General features: G+C 36.6%; 1 protein-coding gene across 2 annotated transcripts in view; it reads right to left on the minus strand.

Annotated features, from left to right (window-relative positions):
• Window positions 1-194: 194 nt before the first annotated feature.
• The window catches only part of ankrd10b (ankyrin repeat domain 10b), a 35711-nt gene continuing 11263 nt past the window's right edge, over window positions 195-24642 (minus strand). The window contains exons 4-6 of one of the 2 annotated variants that reach the window (XM_079821018.1): window positions 6421-6656; window positions 2810-2908; window positions 195-803 (exon numbers count right to left, since the gene is read on the minus strand). In XM_079821018.1, coding sequence (XP_079677144.1) covers window positions 505-803; window positions 2810-2908; window positions 6421-6656 — 634 coding nt within the window. In that variant the 3' untranslated portion in view covers window positions 195-504. Of the gene's footprint in view, window positions 807-2809; window positions 2909-6420; window positions 6657-24642 lie in introns of both variants that reach the window. The other variant, XM_079821019.1, reaches the window with a different exon arrangement.

Consider the following 24642-nt stretch of genomic DNA (forward strand, 5'->3'; position numbering starts at 1 on the left):
TATTCAGTAACAATCAGGAGGGAAGTCAATTTTGGCTTTTATAAAGAGGGCAGTTTGAGTCAGAGTTTAGAAGTGTGTGGACTATCAAATATAACAAAAAATGTAACGTGACAAGTAAAACCAGTGAAAATCAATAGTTTATCTTACCACAAGTTCCTATCTACATACATACAACAAGAAGTGAAAAATGATTCATGATGCGGTCAATTCATCAACCATTTTATTCATACAGTACACAGCTAGTTGCTATGTAAGAAAGGGGTAACTTACCAGTAAACAATTACATTTTATATGTAGGCACAATACAATATTTCCTTACAAACAATGAATACAAAATTAACAGCTTCTGGGATTATCCAACTGAATTGAATGTCCTAAATAATAATAATGATAAAAAAAAGGATTGCACCTTTTTATACAAATACAGTGACCCTTTAAAAGTGCATTGACTTTTTAGCACATTCTCTATGGATATATAAAGGCATATGAGTCTGATGGGACATCCTAACAACCATGATAGAGGTGCATGGTGTTGAAGGTGATGTGGTCATACTGCTCCTCTACACTGACTGACTTGCGGTGCTCTATCTGACTGCTTTCATCCTCCATGTTCTCAGCTGTATCTCCATTTTGATGCCCAAAGTGAAGGCCTTTGTCAAAGTAACCAAGATGTAAAGAGACACCCACATTCCCAATATGATCAGCATTCCCAACCCCGGTTGGATTCCCATTTACGCTCTGACACGTCAGGTCACCTCCATTGAGGTGTTGCACGGGATGGCAGTGCCCGCTTAAAGGAAGTCCTGCTGTCAAAGAGAACAAATGAATTATAATCTCATTAAAGGGAAAATATGAATGGAATGTTTTTGTTTTGCACAACAATTTCCAACAGGTTTTGTCTTTGAGCCGAATTTAATTCTGCGTTGTTAATATTCTTCAGACGTGGACATTTCAGGAGTACTCAGTTTAGGGTTTTCAGAATCACATCCAGTTTGGTTTACATAACTTGATTACATCTGAACATTTGAGCCTGAGATTAAAGTCCTGCTTCAAATCATAACATTGGTTACCTCTACAAATATATTGCACTGGCACACTGACCTACATTAGCTGCAACATTAAACAGTTTTCCTTATGAATTAATACTTATTCAATATTAAACAATTTATATCTTAAGTCTCATTTATGTTAAGTGTGGAAGCAGCAAAGTAGTTAAGGGGTTACAAAGGAATGGATGATAATCTACAAAAAACAGAATATCAAATGAACATGTATGTGGCTTCTATTTTGATAACACGCTCTTACAAACTACTCACAAGTACAAACTCAAGAGTCAGTGATGATTGTTAAATGACAGAACATTTAATGAGTATAGAAAATTACATCTGCATCAATCCTAGGCATCCACAAATAAGCAATATTTCCCATCTCAATCTCAGTGTCAGACATATCCGGTGTTTAACCGAGCACTTACAGTCAGACGTCCCTTTGTAATTCAGAATAGGTTGAGTATAGGCGATCATGGGTTAGTCTATGCAGTGCAAAATTTCCGCCATTTGTTCTGTGAAATATGATTTCATATGAATTTATATAAAGTACAATGTAATCAAATAATCAACTTTTTTTCTCAATTAATAGCTACTATTATAGGTATATCATCAGTTTAGCAAATATTTTCTACACTACATATGAAATGCTAGGCAAAACATTGGGGAAAAAAAGACTTTTACCCTCATACAATAACCCGACTGATAAACACTTGAGACTGAATAAATCTAACAAGACAGACCCTCTTCAACAGATTTTGCAATAACAGCAACAGAAAGAAAGAGAACAGTCTAATATAGTAAAATAGTCTAAGGTTAAACAAGTGACTGAATAGCACCTAGACTTCCAAACAAGAACACGCGTATGAAAGCTGCACAGCGAAGGTGCATGGATGTACTCTATACATTCATGAAAAGATATGCTTTGGCATAACACGAGAATTAAAAGTTCAAGAAATAATAATTAAAATAGATTGAAAATAAAAAGCACAATATTTCATATTTTGAACATGGAAAAAAAATGCATTCACCTGTAATCAGTTTTTTTTTCTTCTTGCTACTTTAAAGGAAAATAATATGGGTCACTCACTCATATCAAAAGTATTAACCAACAGCCTGAACCAAAATCCAACAATGTTACAAAACTCAAGGGCAGGAATTTGGCAGGGAAAACACAGCAAAAGCTGTGAATCAGTATCATACTAAGACTAAACAGAAAACAACATTGACATACTTTCCAAGTATTGATTTCAGGGCATAAATCAGCCTTATAACAAAATGCAACTACTTTAGAGAGAAGGGAACATATCGGAATTGTTCTTGGAACGCATTGAAATCAAACTTAAAATGGCATTCAAGGAAGTTATTGTGCAAAACAAAACTCAATTCGCTCCCACTGAGCAAAAGACCTTCTCCATTTTAGTTTAAAACAAAGTGCATACCACCAAAAGTTAAAAGGATGTGGTGGTGTGAGTAACTTATGATCAAATGTTTTATACATAGGATGTGTTCCAAATTAAATTATCCCCCCTCCAGACACACATCGCCAAAAGAGCTTAAATGAAGCAAAGGCAAATGCCCCTACAAATAGGCATAGGAATTAGTGCAACGGCATGGTATCTGCATGGAGGTCACGGTGAAGATCTCCAACTCTTTGTGCACTGGAGAGGATGAGCTCTCCATTTGGACCCCCCTGTCTTGCTCTGGACTCATGTAGCCATTGGATCCCAAAGGCAAGGATCCATTTAAGGGTCGGTTCCCACCTGTGGTACTCAGCGGTGGCCCAAACTCCATGTGCATGTTCTCCATCTGGTCGTCTCTGCTGGATCCGTTTACTCCGTTTATTAGCTGATAACCGAGATCTGCAATGACACATTATGTTATCTGATTTTGCTTTAGGACCAAATGCAGGGTTTAACAAGAAAAATTTTATACAACAGGCCCGATTGGGCCAGTGGTTCTTTACCTGTCTTTAAAAAAAAAATAAAAAAAATAAAAAAAAAATTTTTTTTTTTTTTCCTTTTTTTGACCCATGTAACCTTGCATTCTAATAAATAATCTAAAACTACATTTTAGATTTTAGACATTAATGATACAGACAGTAGCATGTATATTAGGCTGCTGTCACTTTAAAGTGTCCCCTAATCCTATTATGCTACTTTAAAGGTTCCTAATTTAGTTTTGGAGGTCTCCTACAACAGGTTGCATGCAAATGCATAATATACATTGCACATCGCCACATTTTTCAGTGATTCTCAAACAACTTGTCCGATGAATCAGTCTAAATCCCTCCTTTCCGCGAGCTACTCTGCTCTGATTGGCCAGATAGCCCAGTCTTTTGTGATTGGTCGACCACTTGCAGCGTTTGTTGGAAGCTAAATGCCCATTGCCATTACTGAACTTCAGCTCCAACCGGAGGCTTTCTAAAGCTCAGCGATTGTACATACTGTAAAGACAGTTACGATGACATCTATTTTACCATTTCAATCTGAGCGTGAGTCCGATGATGGAACATTAGAAGAACTAGTTATTCAACCCGAACCTCCATCGCAAGGACTTGAGCAGGACGTTTCCAAGTGATACTCTACTCATTTTGAGGTACATTATGAGATGCTTAAACTGTAATTCCTCATCATAAGCATGAAGAAGAGTATGTCCATCAACAAACCCATGTGCATATTTCTAAGTTATTGCGGTGCACATGCGGGAACTGTATCAATAACAGCACATACGTTAGCCCAGCACTAATGTTAAAGACGGATGTAATAACTGTTTGTGAAACAAATCTTGCTCCATCCTTTATCTTTACTCAAAGTAGTAAGAACGACAGACAATCTGCGTTAATAGACACAGTTTTAGCTAATAGTGGCCCACAGCTGCTTAGCAAAAGTATTTCAGTAAGACAGTAATAACACGAGTTAGCCGGAAACGTACACAATATAAAACACAAAACTACATATTTTGAACCTCCGGTAGAACATATATACATCAACAATCATTCATACTTACAGGTTGTGATTCTGAGGAGCAAGGTGGTCCAAATAATCTGGGTACTGACCCAACTCCGAGATTTGAGAAGCAGTCATCAGTAAAATTCCGCATTGAAGGACGGGTCAAGTTGTTCGCGGGCGGACAACGGACAACAAAGGCGGCATTATACGAATGTCTTTTCTAGTGACGTAAAGCCACAACGCAGTGAGATTCGAATTACAAACAACTCGTTTAGGTGGTTCACAGTTAATTCTTTCTTTTGGGTGACAATAGCTTTATTTATCGTGCACTTTCGTCTTTACAGCTTTGCAGAACATTTACATTCACAAACAGCTTTATTACACATTGCATTAAAGGGAATATTCCAAAAACCATAATAAGGACACTTTAAGATCTAATGCACAGATCTAATATAATGATAATACAAACCTGATTTCTTTTTATACTCACTTAAGACATAATCGACTATTAACGATGAGGATACACTCCAAAATGGGCATTTTGTAATTTTGTGTGCATTTGTATGCTCAAGTAGCCTGGGAAAACCCAGACAACTTCCGGCAAATTTAGATTTGCTCTGCAAGTAGTCTGGCAAAGAGTCCATTCAAACCCATTTCTAAACCCTAGAAATCGCGGCACCAATCAGAAACGTTGGGGCGGGCTTTACACGATGACGACAGCGCAGCGACGTTGAAGCAGATTTTCCGCTGCTGTGGAGCATCACTCGTTCGAATCAGCTATCGCGTCTGTTTTAAGCGATTTAAACTTCTCCTTTCCGTTAAAACCAGAGCAAAGAACAACACTCGAAGCCTTTATATCTAAAAAAGATGTTATCGCTGTCTTACCGACTGGATTCGGCAAAAGTCTGATACCAGCTTGGCCCTTTTGCGGCTAAACGAATGGGTATTAGCGAGAGTCCTCTGGTAGTGTTAATGTTTTACAAAATATAGTTTTAAGTCCTTTTCAGGAGTGAATGAAGTTGTTTAAAGCTAAAATCTGTGGTTTATTTATAAAGAGAGCGCCTTTTTTAAAAATTTGATCTGCCGTTTTCGGAGTTGTGAGCGCCAGTGGTTCAGCGGCGCTCAATTGATCATTGAGCCCGCCGAGAGGCGCCTTTCCTCGGCCAGTCCTTCTGCCGTCTGCCGCTGGCTCTGATGTCTCTGTAGTGGTTAAACCGTCTCGTCTTGTGTAGATCTAACGGATGATCTTTGCTCTCATTAATCTATAATTTGTTCCTAGACAGATCGTTTTGTCTGAGGGCAAAGTGAAGTTTCATAACTTTATATTTTTAAGATATTAAACCTTACCGTTGTAGTCTCCTAGCGCTTACTTTGACTGAATTGCTTTATTTATTGTATAGCTTCTTATACCTTTTACTTATACTTTTATATTTGCTATTGATGATCACACATAAACTGACGTTTAACAAAAAGAGACTGGGTTGTGTTTTGTCTCATATTTAATTTATTACAGTGATAATCATAGCCTATATTATGCGTGTGTTTTTTTAAATGTAAACGAAAAGAGGCTGGGTTTTTTATATTTCGTTTTGTTAAAAACATGCATTGAAGATAACATGCATTGCCTGCACTACATATACAAATATATACTGAGTGATACTGTCAAGAGCATTGTAGGCGGACTAGTGTCCTCCCGTCCTCGGGAGTTCGTTCTCCGGAGTCAAACTTGGTAAGTCACGGACGCAAGTCAGAAGTTCGCGTACGAAATATGTCATAAAACACCACTGCCTCATTTCATAAAATTTTTTTAATTAAACATAATAATAATAATAGCCACACGAATGTGGTTCAGGCAACGCGTAGCTAGGCCTACATTGATTATATTATATATTTATAATAAAACGAAGTATAAAACACCCTGCCTCTTTTCGTTTACATTTAAAAAATAATATATTAAACATTAATATGTGGTTTAGGTAAGGTGACCAGATTGCTGAAATGGAAACCGGGGACATTTCCTATTTGAGAACACAAGTACAGACAAGTACGCATATTGAGAAACGGCCAGTCAGATGTTTCTCCGTCGCTCTGCATACGTCATCTCCCTCATCGCTCTGATTGGTTTTAGGTCTATCCAATTGCGCCGAGAGGCATTTGAGCGACGCCCGTTGGTGACGCCCCTTTGGAAATGATTTGTCTATGAAGCTTTGCCAGACCATAACTCAGTTACTACTGAGAATGGTCTGGTTTTAACCAGGCTAATGCTCAAGCGTAAGGAGACACGAAAGAGAATTGTGTCAATTCGGTGTTCGAGTACTCAAATTTGGTACTCATACCGAAATTGAGTTCTCTGTTTTGTCTCCTTGCATTTGAATGATGTAAAATCACTTGTTTAAACTTTGAAATATTCAGTCAAGACTTACCATCTGTTCTGGCCTTTTTAATGTGATTAGACTCCATGCAATCAAGAGACCTCTTTCGGCTAGGAACCCCATTAAGGGTGCTCCGCTCTTGGATTAGCTTGCGGTCCCCAAAGCAGACAGAGCCGTTAAGCTGACTGAGCTGCTGGTTCTGGGCATTGGAAAGCAGCTGGGCACACTCTTGAAAGCCCTGGGCATGGGCTAGGTCAGCTGCGGTCAGTCCACTAGCGTTCCTCATGCTGCGCAATAATAAAATTAGCGTGTTAACACTGCTGCTCTATGGCAAATGTTTGTAAATCACTCATACGCACAAACACACACACAGACACAGACACACACACAGTCCCTTTCTGTATTTCATATCCTAATTTAAAGTGCATCTGGAAAGTATTCACAGTGCTTCACTTTTTCCACATTTTGCGGTTACAGCCTTATTCCAAAATGGTTTAATTCATATTTTTTTTCCTCAATTCTACAAACAATACCACATAATGACAACGTAAAAGAAGTTTGTTTGAAATCTTTTCCAATGTATTAAAAATAAAAAATGTACATAAGTTTTCACAGCCTTTGCCATGACACTCAAAATTGAGCTCAGGTGCATCCTGTTTCCACTGATCATCCTTGAGATGTTTCTACAACTTGATTGGGGTCCACCTGTGGTAAATTCAGTTGATTGGACATGATTTTGAAAGACACACACCTGTCTATATAAGGTCCCACAGTTAACAGTGCATGTCAGAGCACAAACCAAGCCATGAAGTCCAAGGAATTGTCTGTAGACCTCCGAGACAGGATTGTATTGAGGCACAGATCTGGGGAAGGGTACAGAAACATTTCTGCAGCATTGAAAGTCCCAATGAGCTCAGTGGCCTCCATCATCTGTAAATGGAAGAAGTTTGGAACCACCAGGACTCTTCCTAGAGCTGGCCGCCCGGCCAAACTGAGCAATCGGGGAGAAGGGCCTTTGTCAGGGAGGTGACCAAGAACCAGATGGTCACTCTGACAGAGCTCCAGCGTTTCTCTGTGGAGAGAGGAGAATAACAGCCATCTCTGCAGCACTCCACCAATCAGGCCTGAATGGTAGATTGGCCAGACGGATGCCACCCCTCAGTAAAAGGCACATGACAGCCCACCTGGAGTTTGCCAAAAGGCACCGGAAGGACTCTCAGACCATGAGAAATAAAATTCTCTGGTCTGATGAAAAAGATTGAACTCTTTGGACTGAATGGCAAGTGTCATGTCGGGAGGAAACCAGGCACTGCTCATAACCTGGCCAGTGAAGCATGGTGGTAGTGGCAGCATCATGCTGTGGAGATGTTTTTCAGCGGCAGGAACTGGGAGACTAGTCAGGATCTAGGTAAAGATGAATGCAGCAATGTACAGAGACATCCTTGATGAAAACCTGCTTCTGAGCGCTCTGGACCTCAGACTGGGGTGAAGGTTCATCTTCCAACAGGACAACGACCCTAAGCACACAGCCAAGATAACAAAGGAGTGGCTACTGGACAACTCTGTGAATGTCCTTGAGTGGCCCAGCAAGAGTCCAGACTTGAACCCGATTAAACATTTCTGGAGAGATCTGAAAATGGCTGTGCACCGACGCTCCCCATCCAACCTGATGGAGCTTGAGAGGTCTTGCAAAGAAGAATGTGAGAAACTGCCCAAAATAGGTGTGCCAAGCTTGTAGCATCCTCAAAAAGAATAGAGGCTGTAATTGGTGCCAAAGGTGCTTCAATAAAGTATTGAGCAAAGGTTGTGAATACTTATGTAAATTTTTTTTTTTTTTTAATACATTTGCAAAAATTTCAAACAAACTTCTTTCACATTGTCATTATGGGGTATTGTTTGTAGAATTGAGGAAAAAAATATTAATTTAATCCATTTTGGAATAAGGCTGTAACATAAAATGTGGAACAAGTGAAGTGCTGTGAATACTTTCCGAATGCACTATATTTCTAACATCTATGTTCTTTAAAGAGAGTAAAAAAAAACGGAAAAATAATTAAAAATGTATATAATTTAAAGACATTTATTAATAATGTGACGTCTCAACTGCAATAGAAAATGAAAAACCATTGAAGCATACACAAGTATACAAGAACGTGATAAATAACCACAATTCAAAATTACACCAGTCAATTGTAAATATCTGTCAATGGCAAACGTGCACAAGAGGAGGGGTTATTTCAACATGGTTGACTGACAAGGGGTTTGAGGAGGAGTTTGGAACTGCCAAATGATTTTTTCCAAGAATTCTCTTCAATGCAACAGATAAACTGGACAGTTGATTTATTTAAAAATAGTGAAAATTCTATTGTTTATTAATGCTATTAAGAAGACAATGACTGTAGACAGAATAATGTAGACGCACAAACATGAATTCTTGAAAGAAAACATGAAGCTGAAAAAAAATATTGCGCCAATCCATCTTCTGAAAAAAAAAAAAAGAGAGACTCATATCTTCATGTTATGAAGTTTTTATGGTGGGTGAATCTTCATTTTCATGGCTGAAAAAGGACAGCTTGGATGCGACAAGGCGAACAAGACCTGATCAGGAAATTCTTCTTTAAACACTCAAAGATAAGGACACAGCAAGTTAAAGAGAAAAGCATCCTGGCTTCATGAAGAGGAAGCTTTGATCATACGGTGAACGCTGATACCGTAAAGCATTAAAGGATAATGTGAGATGTAATCCAATTTAAAATTTGATGATAACAAGGATTGAGAGCGTGCATTAGGCATCAACAGTCATTTTCTATTGCAGTGAAGAAACAGAATACACGAATGAACAAAATCAAGGGCAAAATAACAGCATTGACACTTACCCCTGGAGCTCCTGTTAACACTTCTATCCTGAATGCAGTGAGAATACAGAAATGTCACTCTTGGCAGCGCAGTACACACAGAATTTGAACACCGATAATTTGTTAAATGTCACTCTAATTTGTGTTCTCTCTTATAAGCAAATGTGTGTATCTGTATGGGGTTTGAGTAACTGCCAGCTTTTGCTGCACACTTTTATTAATATTATATCATGCAACATCGGAGCTAGGACTAGATTTAACCAATTACATTTAAATTGACTGGGGATAATAAGGGCAATTTATACAAGAAAATATTACTGAATCCATCGCAGAACTGCATAAACTAAATCAATGTTTACCAACCTTTTTTCTGAAGGCACACCAACAGAACACATTTCGGATATCTCCCTTACTTGACCCATCCATTTCAGGACTTGGAGAAGAGACTTCGGAGGAGCCACCAAGGTTAGTAAAACAAATTAATTAAAAAAATGCTGCAAGGAGATAAGGTCGTCTTTGTCAAATAAAACTTCAGTCTGCTGAATAAACTGCTTTTGTGAAGAAACCGCTGATTTATGAATCTGCGGCTTATCAGCTCATCTTCAGGTTTTCCATTAAAACATTTGTTTTGAATTCAGGTTACACTAAAAAAATGCAGTAATATAAGATCATTTTTTTGACAGGTAGGATTCAGTTAATGGGACTACTCATTTAGTATCCGCAAACAGTGATTGACTGTCGTACAACTCCAAAAGCAATTCAAATGACGTCAAGACTACAATTCGATTGTGTTATCAAGACACATGATCCAAGTTGACTTTACATTTTCTCCAATGCTAGAAGTTGTAATTTCCCCATGAGAACATTACTGTCTGAAATCGCAGCAGACACTACATTTGATGAGGAACAAACTTTGCAACAGTTAAAGTATGAATCAAATCCAGACACACTACATCCTCAAAGTTGTTATAGTCTTGTGACCAGCGTCGGTTACATTGCTTCTCTCGTGGCCTCATGGGACATGAACGTGTCCATCAGATGTGCACTTCAGAATCTTGGCAGTAGTACTGTTATTTACCAACTGTATAGTAGGGAGTTAGGCATATTCAGATGAAGGGCATCTCTGCTTGAAGTCTATCAATGATCTGATGAGCTGAATTGATTAGGATGAGTATGAAAATGTGTACTGTTGGTCTGCCTCCAGAACAGTCCAAGATCTGTTACTCGTTACTAAATGACACCAATAACACTTTACTGTGGGGGAAAAAAATGTTTAATGAGGATATGATGCTTAGGTGCCAAGAACTTGGTATTTTGATTAGAAAGAGGAAGGAAAATTGCTGGCAGTCTCCCAAACCCTACATATCATTTTCATGAATCTCAACTTGTTTGTGCAAAAGAAAGTATTTCATAAAAATTCTAAACTTAATATTAAATATATTATAATGCTCAATGTTAGATTGAATAGGTAACAATTAAATACATTAAATACACTTCAATTGATGACCTGTATGCGCTACCACTGAGTTACATACATGAAGTAAGGGGTTTGCTTGTGGCTTTAAGAAAAAGTTTTGTTCATTCATGGATTCATTATAAAACAATCATCATAATATTCATTGAGACATGTTTTTTATTATCTCTAACTAGACAACAGTCCATACACACACATTCATTCCAACACATAAAACATTTTCAAATCAAACATCTAAAAATAAAATACAATTTCCAGCAAATAAAGTAAAAATCAAACAATTTCCATTGAACAGACCCTCCCCATTTATTCCTACCCAAATCTGAAGAAAAATATGAATGCTTCTCAGATGTTCTGATGTCAAAAAGACATTTGTAACAAATACTTTGGTAGGCGTGTGGCCATCCTGGCAGGTCTCAATTGGAAATGAACCTCTTAGTCTTAGGTGCAAGAAATCTGAAATAATTACCAACACAAACACAATGATCATATGGACAACAGCTTAATAGTTCACATTTATGCACTGGTGTTAACTGACCCAAATCTGTGAGTGGCTTGAATATAAAATACAATTCAGATCAATTTGTTTCTTTTGTCGCTTTTATGACCTCAAATAGGTATTTATATTATTCATTCATATTGCTTTGCCTATATAATTACAAATAATTTTGGTAAACATCACTTAAACAAATGATAAATGAAAAACATCAAGTAATCTCAAATAGTACATTTTACTTTGATGGTTGCAATGTTATCGTTTCTACGGTAGTGATAGGTTTTAGATCAATTTAACTCAATAATTGTAAATCACAGATAATATAATGCGACTCAAATAAAAATAAATAAATGGCCGTAATATTCTTGCACATGCATAATGCCCCTGTAATTCGATGGATGAAACCCAAGTGCCAGTTCAGTGTAGAAAGCCAGATTTTCTGAAATCTGTTCTGTTTACATATTGTCCACAGTGTTGACCGAGTTACATCAGATTTCTCATACCTTTAATTAGAGATCATTTCAGTTTATGTAAAATGTAAAAGATACAAGAACAGGAAACCCTGTTATTCATTTGCATTGACTTTCATTTAGTTTCTTCACTCTAGACATTTGATACACAATTCTCATTATTTGGAATCTAAACGAAATTAATTAGAAGTTAATACTTTAAGTTATGTATATTTATTTACTTTACTTTTTGAACAAAGGCATATATTTTAGTGTTTGGGCCAAACTTTACTGTAATTTGATTGGATCAAGACACTATGGTCACACGCACACCCTGCTAAGTTGTCAGAATCCTCTCTCATTCTGTGTGTACTGAATATAAGATTCTATACTAATCAGATTCAGGTGAATAAAAGGGATAATTCACCCATTAGTCATCAGTTACTCACCCTAAAGTTGTTCCAATCCTGAGTGAATTTCTTTCTTCTGCTGAACACAAAAGATATTTTGAAGAATGTTGGTAACCAGTTTGGTAGGCCACACTGACTTCCAGTTTTTTTCTCTCGACATACTATGGAAGCCAATGTGGTCCATCAACTGTTTGGTTACCTATATTCTTTAAAATATCTTTGTTTGTGTTCAGAAGAAAGAAATAAGCTCATACTGGTTTGGAAGAACTTGAGGGTGAGGGTTTGGAAGAACTTTCATTTGTGGGTGAACTTTCCCTTTAAGAGCTATTTTAACTGACAATATAGAACTTCTCTGACCATTTCAAACACTGACTGTTTGAACTCCAAAGACTTAATTTCTGTTTAGATACATGCTTATATTCCTACATAGACATGCAGATATGTCAAACATTCTTAATGTTTTAAATAATAAATCAATCTTGGATTACTCTAAATCTAATCTAGATTGCACATACATTTTTTGTAATTCTTTACAAATTGCTTAAAGGGTTAGTTCACCCAAAAATGAAAATTCTGTAATTAATTACTTACCCTCATGTCGTTCGACACCCGTAAGACCTCCGTTCATCTTCGGAACAGAAATGAAGATATTTTAGTTGAAATCTGATGGCTCTGAAAGGCCTCCATTGGCTCAGTGGCACCCTTCACTCTCAAGACCCTTAAAAGGTACTAAAGACGTCGTTACAAAGTCCATCTCACTACAGTGGTTCTAAAATAACTTTATGAATCGGCGATAATAGTTTTTGTGCGCAAACCTAAATAACGACTTACATAGTGATGACGATTTCAAAACAAGGCATCATGAAGCTTAGAAGCGTTATGAATCAGCGAGTCGATTCAGCGGTTTGAATCGCCAAATTTCAGCAGTTTGGCGGTTTGACACGCGATCCGAATCATGATTCGGCTCGCTGATTCATAATGCTTCGAAGCTTCATGATGCCTTGTTTTGAAATCGTCATCACTATGTAAGTCGTTATTTAGGGTTTTTTTGCGCACAAAAACTATTATCGCCGATTCGTAAAGTTATTTTAGAACCACTGTAGTGAGATGGACTTTGTAACAACGTCTTTAGTACCTTTTAATGGTCTTGAGAGTGAACCGTGCCATTGAGCCAATGAAAGCCTTTCAGAGCCATCAGATTTCAGCTAAAATATCTTCATTTCTGTTCCGAAGATGAACGGAGGTCTTACGGGTGTCGAACGACATGAGGGTAAGTAATTAATGACAGAATTTTCATTTTTGGGTGAACTAACCCTTTAAATTTGCTTTGCTTAAATATGTAACCAAGATGATTTATTGCCACAGATGTATTCTGGTGGCCTTCTCATTAAATTTTAGTACCTTACATAGTGTTTTGCTAAATGTCTGGATTGGATTCAAAAATACATTCACAATTTTTAGTGGGGATGTGCGAGACTAGTCAAAATTCATACTGCTGCTGTTAGTCGACATAGGAAATACTAGTACTTTACATTAAATCTTTTCTGCACATTTATGTTTTGCTTTATGTTGTTACAAAGGCCATGTTCAAATTACTGTCATGCTAATGTTATATTTTAATACAATACATTATTTTATTGTATATCTGTAGTGGCCCGCTTATTGGATTGTTATACTACAGGTTATGAGGGAAAATAGCAAACTGATATACACTGCCCGGCCAGAAAGATAGTCGTTGTTTGGATTTTAATAGCCAAATACTTAAGAGTCTATGACTGGATCATTACTGTTGTGATCTTAAATTCAGACCTTTGGGTCTTTGGGATGTGCTGAAGTAGACTTTACAGAGTGTTTGACTCTTGCATTGTCAATACAAGATCTTGGCCAAAAACTGATACACCTCTTGATGGAAATAAATGTTGCCATCCCAAACACTTTCAATGAATTTAAGGTCTGGACTCAGAGGTGCCAATTAATGTGTGAAAATTATTCTTCATTTCTCCCAACCATTCTTTCCCAATTTCAGCCTGATGAATCTTGGCTCTGGTCATCCTTGAATATGGCCATGATGTGTCTTCCTACATGGTTGTTTAAGAAATGAAAATCTACACACTCCATCAATTAGGGTTAGAAGAACTGTTGCCAAACATATAACATGCTAGAGACGTAATAATCACCGCAATAATGATCTAATCATAAACATTTGATTCATTTGACATTTGACTCTTAACCATTTGCCTATTTAAATCCAAGTAGTGACTTTTTTGGCCAGACAGGGTATTTTATACCGGTTTAAAAGAAAAACCATTATGAATTTTACAATAGTGAATAGAATACCTTTAAATAATGTATAGTTGTAGATGCATGTGCTTTTCTTGCAATTTTACCACTGGTCATGTGCACAGGTACTTTCCATACAAGACATGTTAAAGGGTTAGTTCGCCCAAAAATGAAAATTATGTCATTAATTACTCACCCTCATATCATTCCAAACCCGTAAGACCTTTGTTCATCTTTTGAACACAAATTAAGATATTTTTGATGAAATCCGAGAACTCTCTGACCCCTCCATAGACAGCAATGTAATTACCACTTTCAAGGCCTAGAAAAGTAGGAAAGACATTGTTAAATAGTCCATGTGACTCCAGTGGTTCAACCTTAATTTTATGAGGTACAAGAATACATTGTGCGCAAAATAATGACTATATCCAACAATATCTTGTTGTCTGTGCCAGTCTCCGTTGTTGACGTAGTAAATACAGCGCAGCACTTTCAAAGCACTTTGTCAGAACGCCAGCTTACCATTGGCCGACGCCGTTCACGTGAGCACCACAACGCATGCGTGTGATGCTGATGCAGGAGATAGCCAATGGTGAGCCGTAGAACTCGGAAGTGCTGCACTGTTTACACTACATCAACAGCGTAGGAGACTGGCACAGAAGAGAAGAGATTGTTGAATAGAGTTGTTATTTTTGTTTTACTTTTTGTGTGCAAAAAAATGTCTCATTGCTTCATAAAATTAAGGTTGAACCACTGGTGTCACATGGACTATTTTACATTTGCTGTCTATGGATGGGTCAGAGAGCTCTCTCAAAATATCTTAATTTGTGTTCCAAAGATGAATGAAGGTCTTCCGGGTTTGAACGACATGAGGGTGAGTAATTAATGACAGAATTTTCATTTTTGGGTGAACTAACCCTTTAAAACCCAGACATGGAAGCGGTGGTAGAGCAGCAATACCTTGACATACTGATTTATGCAGGCTAACTTTTAAAGACTGCAGTAACTGCAGGTCGTAATGGGCATGCTGAAAGCTACACAATGCTACAAAAAGAAACTCACCCCTAACCCTACCCCACACCCTAATAAGCAGCTCCAGCGACAAATTGTAACTTTTCAGCACACCCATTACTCCAACCTGCAGATGCCCATACTTGACTCTTTATCTAAGGAATTCTCTTTATGATAGGCTGTGGAGATTATACTTATTGGTCCTGCACTGCATATTGATTCAGTTGATTTAAATGCATATTTAATAATTTTAATTAAAACTAAGGAATTGCACATTACAGGTTAGTTTACCAAGAAATTAAAGTTCTGTCATCATTTACACACCCTCACGTCAATACACACCTTTCGTTTATCTTTGAAATTCAAAATGAAGAAATTAAACCTGATAGATTTCTGTCTCTCCATTGAAAGTCCATTACACCAAAACTTTGATGCTCAGCAAACATACAGAGTTTATCAAGTGGTATGGCGAACAGGAGCTCAAATGTGCTTGCTTGACGCATAAGAAGACAAGTTTTATTCTCACGTGTCAAACAAGTTCAGCTCAGCTTCCGTTTACCATGTTTGATGTGGTCTATGTATGCGTATTGCTCAATGTTTATATGTGAATAAAAGCCTAAATTAAATCTGTTCATTGTATAAAGTGATCATGTCTCTTCCGAAGTCTTCTATTCCATATGGATTATTTTTATGATCTCTTTAGGACCTTTTGAATTGTTGGTGGAATAAACTTTCAATGGAGGGACAGAAATCATTCAGTTTTTATTTACATTTCGAAGATTAACAAAAGTCAAATAGGTTTGGAATGACATGAGTGAGTAATTGATGACAATATTCATTTTTTGGCAAACAATTCCTTTAATTTACAATTTTCTTGTATATAATTCAGATTGTTTTTTATATACAGAAAAGTTTAGACCTGCCAGGTTTGCCACTGTTTCCTGGTCATTTCAATGTTCAATCCAATGTGAATAACTGCATCCCTTTGACAAATGACAATATCACTTTGGTGAATGAATGACAGTTTTATTTCAGTAATGAAACAGAAGCATTCATTTTATTTCTTCATTCCTGATATGCTTTGCTACTCTCTATTTCAACTTCATAATTTCTCTTCCATAGCCCTATCACCTGAGCATCAGACCATGCTTACTCTGGACGAGACTAAGGGACTGATTAGACCTGTCCTATATACGTCCTATGGTTAGTCTATAAAAAAAAAGGAAATAAATATACAAACTGCATCGATTTAAGGGCACAATTAAGCAAAGCATGCAGGTCAAAAACAAAACTAGATCTAAAAAAAAAAAAAAACAACAAAAAAACTTTGTCTTTTGAAAGTTCTAGGTACAAAATGTCCTATCAGTAAAACCAATCACCGCATGAAATACCTCAACAGTTTGCCAGTGTGTTGATACTGAAGGGAGCGATAGTGAGAACACTCCTAATGCCACAACAGTGTAGTTTCGTTGAGGGAACTTGGAGTGAGTCAGCAGTGTCTATTTGGAATGCTCTCCCCCTTTTCTAGGATTACTTGAAAAAGTCAAGTCATTTCGAATTCAATAGCTGCAAAACATTGAGATGTGTAGATGTTCTCTAGAATTTTGTCGTAACAGTTAACAAAATGCAATCTCCATTTCTTTTGTCATCATGCCACTCTCATAAGGACAAAGGTGACAGATGATTCAAAATAGAACATTTTATTATAAGGTAATCATATCATAGGGTAAATTCTGCAGGTGACATTGTAAATACAAACAGTTTCTCTCTATGAACAAAGTCTCAGAATAAAATATGCAGACAGATTAAAACAAAATAGTAATAATGCTATTAATACTATTAAGGTCTAGTAATGCAAACCCTCTGATATTGAAGCCTGTGCTTTACCCTGCTCTCCTTTACCATTATACTACCTGAACCACACTTTCTCCTGTCAGACTTTTGGATCGAGGGCTTTGGGAGACTGGAGGGAAGGGAGTTGTAATGGACAATTTATAAATACATTAGGATAAAATCTGTAATTTCAACTGGACATTTTATCTGAAATACCTCATTTGCAGATTTGAAATAAAACAAGGCAATAAAGAAAGATAATTGACAAAATGTACACTAGAAGCCATGCATGCCCCAAGAAGCTGAACAAAGTGAATTTAAACCAACATGAGAACATGAGGCTCAAGAACCAAGAGATGGGAGTGCAAACATTTCAGAAGTAGAAAAAAGAAAGAAAGAAATGTGACAAAGCACTTGTTTTTCTTCAAAGGACTTGGTCTTCTGAACTTGGTAGACATGTTTGATGAAGACAGAATTGTTGAAGACATCCGAGTGAAGAAAGAGCTAAGATTTCAATGAGAGACAAGAGATGTATGGAGTGTGTCCATCCATCAAACATAGTTAAAAAGTGTGGATGTCTTTTCAGTAAGACATGAACAACCGAAACAATAAACTGAGACAACAGTTAGTCCGTTTGGAAACATCTAATAGAAAAAGAAAACAATATTTGGATGAGGATACACAATTGTGCAGGTGATGATAATTTTGAATCTGATTCCAGGGCATTTAAGATTCAAGCAGAATTTGGAGGGAATCCATCTGTCACCATCATTTTTTGGGGAATTTCTCAGAGGACATTAAGTAATTCCTTTTGTTGCTGTTGTTGTTGTTTTTTAATCTGCTAGGATGTGGAGAAACAGTTCCACCAATAAGGCAATGAATTAATGTTTGTTCCTTGTAAGCTTCTTTGTCTTCTCTATGCCATCCATGGTTTTTTGGTTTCAGTTTCAGTCCAAGAGATCTTGAAGAAATATTAGACATTTTGATCACGAAATGGTGCTCTTTTGCCAACTTTTAAGGTAAGGATATGGTGGTCTGTTCAAGTGTCCAGAGAATAGTTTCCGTGGTGGCCCACTTGTTTTCTCCAGAAAAGTAAAGTATAATCGGAATTCAGGTCTCAAGAAATGAATTAAAATAAAAGTAAGAAACAGATAGTGAGGAATCAGATAAAACATCCAGTTTTAAAAAAAATTAAATAAAATGTGTTAGGACACAAGACCTCATCATTTATGAGAAGGAGCAAACTAACTCAACTTAAAACTTGTTAGCTGAAGTTAAGATTTAGCAATATAGGAAAAAGTAGCTTTAAATTTGTTAAAAAATAAGTTGAATGTTCAAATAGATTTTAAAATAAAATAAAAACCCAAAACCCTCAATCCTTTCAATCTCCTACCTATGCCTATATTATAAAACCCTTTCATTTTAAACCTTCTCTTCTGCTTTGAATTGGGTAAATCTGACACACTATACTGTCATCATAATTAATGCTGCCTGGGGCTTCAGTGCCACTACCACTATTAGTGAAACATTGCTTATACTGCCTTAGTAAAAATCCCTTTTGTGTGGCTGCTAAATGCACATTTCATCATTATCTCAAAAGCATTTCCAATAGGGCAATAAACAAAACATGCACTAATATAAATTGAGCATTTAAAAACAACCCCTAGTTCCCCAAGAACAAGATGTTTCTCCTCTGTAATTTTGAATGCCATGTTACTCCTGGATAAGTAAGGGATAATCCACGGCTAGCTGTGCATTAAATGATTCTAATGCATGACATGGAGGCAAAAAACTGCCCGACATGAAGCAAAGTGCATTAAAATCATTTAATGCACAGCTAGCCGTAGATTATCCTGCTTATGTCAAGGTCATTTGCCAGCATAAACGGTTATTGATGTTTGCAGCGCAATATTTGACCGGAAGGATTCAAATAATATTTTCGTCAGTTACAGCTCATTAGATCTAGCCTTCTGCCCCCATTGAATCAGACGCAGAGATAAAGTAGTACGGTAAGATTACAATTATTTTAATAAATGGATAGCACTTATTTGAATTAATTATGAGAGCGAGAGAGTGCGAAAAAGAGATGAGTGTGTGAATTACCTGCATCTGTGCAGCGTGTTCTCTATTAACAAAGCTGTGATTTAATTACTACAAAACCAGCTATTTTACCCCTATGAGAAATATAGCGTTGCAATTCAGTAGCAAAGCCGTTTTATTAAAGGTCACGAGGCAGCGTTGATAAGTTTCTGTGCTCCTTAATTTTTTGTGTGTGTACACAGCGCAATTTCCAACTGACGTACACGTCTGTGTGCTTCAATGAAAACAGCGTATTAATATAGATTTTTGTTTATAGTTTAACGACATGCCAGCTACCCCGGCTATAATCATTAATATAGATCCGTTAAACTTAAACAATTAAACTGACTTGGAAATATCTGTACATTAAATGGTTTTATTACACACCTTTTAGCCAATCAGAATTGAGTATTCAGACAGACCATAGTATAAAGCAATATAACCTTTTAAGTAAATCAGATTACTTCTAACACTGATTTGTTTTAAAAAATAAAGGGTTATCAATTAAAATATACCATTATCTATTTTAGATAGAAGGTAATGTACCACTTGGACAGTATAAACGGTTTAAAAGACTTTAGAATAGAAATAAATTATTTCTCTCTCTGGTGCCTCTTTGTCTTCCAAGACACCTGGCTGAAACTGTTCAGGTGTGTGAGGAGTTCACTCTTTTCCATAAACACAAGGCCAAACTATTCAATCTAATACAATACAATATAACTTATGACATTTCGGAGTTTATGCGCATTAAATGTAAGGACATCTGTAATCAAATTCTATAACAAGGGTCCGATCTACCACGTCACGTACATTTCAGGTTGAGTCCCGAGTCAAGTTCGAAGTCTCCTAAAATGCAATTCAAGTGCGACTCGAGTCTCTTACTCAAGTGCCCATCTCTGCTATACTGTACATTTTTATCAACTGTCATTACTTTTTTGTTCCTCTTTTTTTTTTTTTTACAATGTAACAACGCTTAATTTTATTGCAAAACTTTACTATAAGATTCAATTTGTTAACATCAGTTAATACATTAGGTATCCTGAACTAACAATGAACAATACGAGAACAGCATTTATTAACCTATGTAAAAGGTAATCAAACTATACTATAATATACTTAGGGCTGTAACGATTTGACCAAAAATAAAAACCTCGATTAACTGAACATTTGACCTCGATCACGATAAATGAACGATTCTTTTTTTTCTCATAAGGTTTTTGAGTAAGTTCACTGATAAGGTTTGTACTGTAAATATGTTCTACTATTAAAGGTGGAATTTTTTTTTCTAATGAAAAAGTGCATTTCTTTGTGATTTTAAAATACTTGAAGGGAACTGTTCACTTTCAGCAGTTATTGTCTATGGGGCAGATTTCTGCTTGTTGTACATCATATACAGATAAATTAACACAGTAGGCCTACATTACATTTATTTGAATGCATTAATGAGAGAGTGATTGTGTGTGTGAATTACTCAGTCTCTATTCATTATGAAGCTATGGTTTGTACTTCAAAGGTATTAAAATATATGCCTAAAACGGTTGACTTTCTAAGCTACTTTAGTGACTTGACTTTAGTCACAGGACAGCGTTGAGCGATGCTCTCTGTGCGCGATCTTAACGTGATGTGCGAGCTTCTGTCTGAGTGTTCATGTGTCAAAATATATCAGGCATTAGTTCAACATAATACACATCAAATGGTCGAAACTCGCTTTAATATTCAAACTGGCAGGGCTTAAACCACATACAAATGACAAAGCTTTGCGAGGATGCAGGTGAAAGAGGTCTGCCTTCAGGGCGCGCGCGTTTTCAGAGACGCGACACGGCTCGGCTCTCTGTGTCACTGAAAAAAAAGAGCACTGAACGGAGAAGTTTTCCATATTGTTGTTTTTGAATAGTGCACAATCGCTTTAAATGTTGAAACTGGCAAGCCTTTTAATGCATATTTGACAAACTTTATGAGGACGAAAGTGAAAGCGGCTTCGGGGCTTGCGCGCGCCGTCTGTGTGTGTGTGCGTGCGTGTCAGCGCGTAGGCTATAAGAACAGCAATTAACTGACCTGTATAAACTGTGTAAAACATGCAGTTACTATAGTGATTCTGGGCATCTATAAACACAGATAACTGCTCCTGCATCTCTGTGTGCCTGAAAACTGCACTTGATGTGACTGACGGGGCAGAGTCACGTGAAAGCCGAAATAACCGACATGGGAAAAATACGTCGGTTATAGGTTCTAAATGTCGGTTTTGGTTATTTTTCGATTAATCGTACAGCCCTAAATATACTTTTAACTTTTCAAGTTGTATACATTAATGCATAATGTGGAGGCAAAGAACTGCCCGACGTGAAGCAGAGTGCATTCAAATTGTTTAATGCACAGCTAACTGTGGATTAACCCGCTTTTACCATGGTCATTTGCCAGCATTGACTACTTGTAATTAATGTTGCAGCGCAAAATCTGACTGGAAGGACAAAAATTACAGAGATAAAGTAGTGCGATAAGATTACATTTATTTGAATTAAGGAATTATAGCTCTTATTTATTTGAATTCCCTATCTAGAGAGAGACCGAGAGAGACAGATGAGTGTGTGAATTACCTGCGTCTGTGCAGCATCTCTCTTTCTCGCTCTCCATTAACAATGAAGCTGTGAGTTTAATTACTTCAAAACCAGAGATGCTACCCCCGGTTGCTGAAAAATATATTGTAGCCTTTCAGTAGTGAAGCTATTTTATTACTAAAAGTCACGGGGCAGCGCTGATAAGTTTGTGTGCGCGCAGCACGAACTTCAATGAAAACAGCGGATTAATATAGAACGGTGATTAAACTGACTTGGAACTACCTGTGCATTAAACATTTATTGCACACCTTTCAGCTAATCAGAATAGAGTATTCAGACAGACCATGGTTTAAAAAATAAATCAACAATAGTACATTTACAAATTATCCGTAACAGATTAATAAATTAATAATATAATAATCATTGTCAGTTCATGATACAAAATGCAACTAATGTTAAGAAATTAAAAAGGTAATAGTAAAGTGTCACCAGTTTTAATTAATGACATTAGACTGTTATAAATGATATTATTGTCTGTTAACACTTTGCTGACCACAACTATATGGCATTCAAAAGAGGAGAACAACATCTGCAGGTCAAATTTCCAGTTGTAGTGCTTTCCGTGTTTCTTGCAGGCTTGTGTTCTTTACACCAAAAGCCTGCAAGAAACACTACCAAGACGACTGCTGTTCCACAAAGCACATCATACTTTTGCTTTACAAAATAGGTCTTTGTTTGACCTATTTGAACATATGTTTGATGTTGTTTGATATGTTTGAGCATAGAAAACAGATGTAAATGGCATAAAAACACAAATTACAAACTACAATTAAACACAATAGATTTGAGACTTTCATGATCTGGTAATGTAAAATGACAAATAAAAGATTTTAAAATTTCAAGCATTCCATTTTAAATAATACAAATTGAGCCAAAATGTATTAAATGTTTCAGTCAGTAGTGTAAAGGTTGGTTTCATGTATACATGTGCCTTTGTGGAAAAACAGATAATTTCCAGTTATTCGTCATGTCCACCATCATCATTAAAGTATGCCTTAAATTCCCAAGTGGCATTTCTCATTGTCAAGAGATATGAAATGGCGAGTGCCTGTTAAGATTCAACCGTTGCATTTCTCCAGAATGAGCTACAAGGACACTCAATTATTGCACATTGAGGGATATATGTGGTAAATCCCTCAAGTTTATTCAAGTGACATTTTTTAATATACAGGCCTTGTTGCAAAACCCTGGAGATCTGTAGACAAACAATCAAGATTATGTATGAGCTTCAATCAGAATCCCTCTGCAAAGTCAACTGCATGTTTTATAACAAATGCTGTATGAGCAGCAGTCATATACTAACATGAATCTAAATGCTGAACAAGGTGTTGGAGAAAAGTATGTGAAGTAGATCTACACATGCTTATGACATATGACTGTCAGTGGGAGCCAATCCTGCTCCTTGAGAGCCACTTTTCTGCAGAGTTTAGCTCCAACCCTAATTAAACACACCAGAACCAGCTAATCAATGTTATCAGAAATACTAGAAACTTTCAGGCAGGTGTGTTGCAGCAGGTTGGAAAAACTTGTAACTAACGTAGACTTGTAACTATTTTTTTAGTCTTTGTTTTTTTTATTTTTTAAGTTATGTTTATGTGTTCTCTCGCATAATTTTTGTACAATTTCTATTATTTTAAAATAGAATACAGTGTTTTTAATAGCTCAAAATGGTTAGTTCACCCAAAAATTCATTAAGGTTTGGAACAACATGAGGGTGAATAAATTATCTTCTGCTGAACACAAAAGATGACATTTTGAAGAATGTCAGTAACCAAACAGTTGAAGGACCAGTCAAAGTCAATGGGCCCCATCAACTGTTTGGTTACTGACATTCTTCAAAATGTCTTCTTTTGTGTTCAGCAGAAGAAATTCATACAGGTTTGGAACAACATGAGGGTGAGTAAATGGCAATTTTCATTTTTGGGTGAACTTTCCTTTTAAAGGCCCGTTCACACCAAAGACAATAACGATACAAATATTGTTCAAAAAGTGTTTTAAAAATAAAAGAATAGTCCACACCACAACTATAACGATAACCGTTCAGTGAAAATATATAGTTCTAATCACTTTCAGAACAATTAAAATCAAACAGTAAAAACATTGACAGCAAATCAGAATCCATCCCGATTCAAAGAGAGCATTTAGCTAAAGTATAGCTTATAGTAAACAGGATGTTATTGTACATTGGTGTGGACGCTTATATAGTTATCTTCGTTATCGTTTTTGGTGTGAATGGCCCTTCAGAATTCTAGAAAAAAAGAAAATATCAAATGTAATGTTATTACTAGCCATATAATGACACTGCAGAGACATTTTGAATGGAGCTCAATACATCCTTGATACTAAGGGGTCTCTCACACTTCACTTCATATCTCTCAACAAGGAAAAAACAAAACAAAAACCCTCATCAACCAATGACAATTTAAAAGAGCAACAGTTGCTCGCTTTTGAGCTATGAGGAAATGTGCAACTGTTTGCAACCTTGTAATGACAACATTTAAAATCAAAAAGTGAAGGAAACAAAAAAAGGATATTACCTCCGCACTTCACAGGGGATTATAGAAGACATGATAGAGATCATCAAATTACTAAATTCAGAATACATTTCACATTTAGGCAAAATCAAGCCAATAAACCAAATCTGGTCACATATTTCAGAAGAGCTCCATCAAAATACATTTCGAAATGGATTGAGTGTATTTAGGTCACTTTTCAAAATCACATTTTCAGCTTTGATGACCAAAAGAATACAAATTCAACTTTGAATCTTG

The sequence above is a fragment of the Gobio gobio genome (assembly GCF_949357685.1).
Source record: "Gobio gobio genome assembly, chromosome: 7".
In the NCBI taxonomy this organism is placed as follows: Eukaryota; Metazoa; Chordata; class Actinopteri; order Cypriniformes; family Gobionidae; genus Gobio; species Gobio gobio.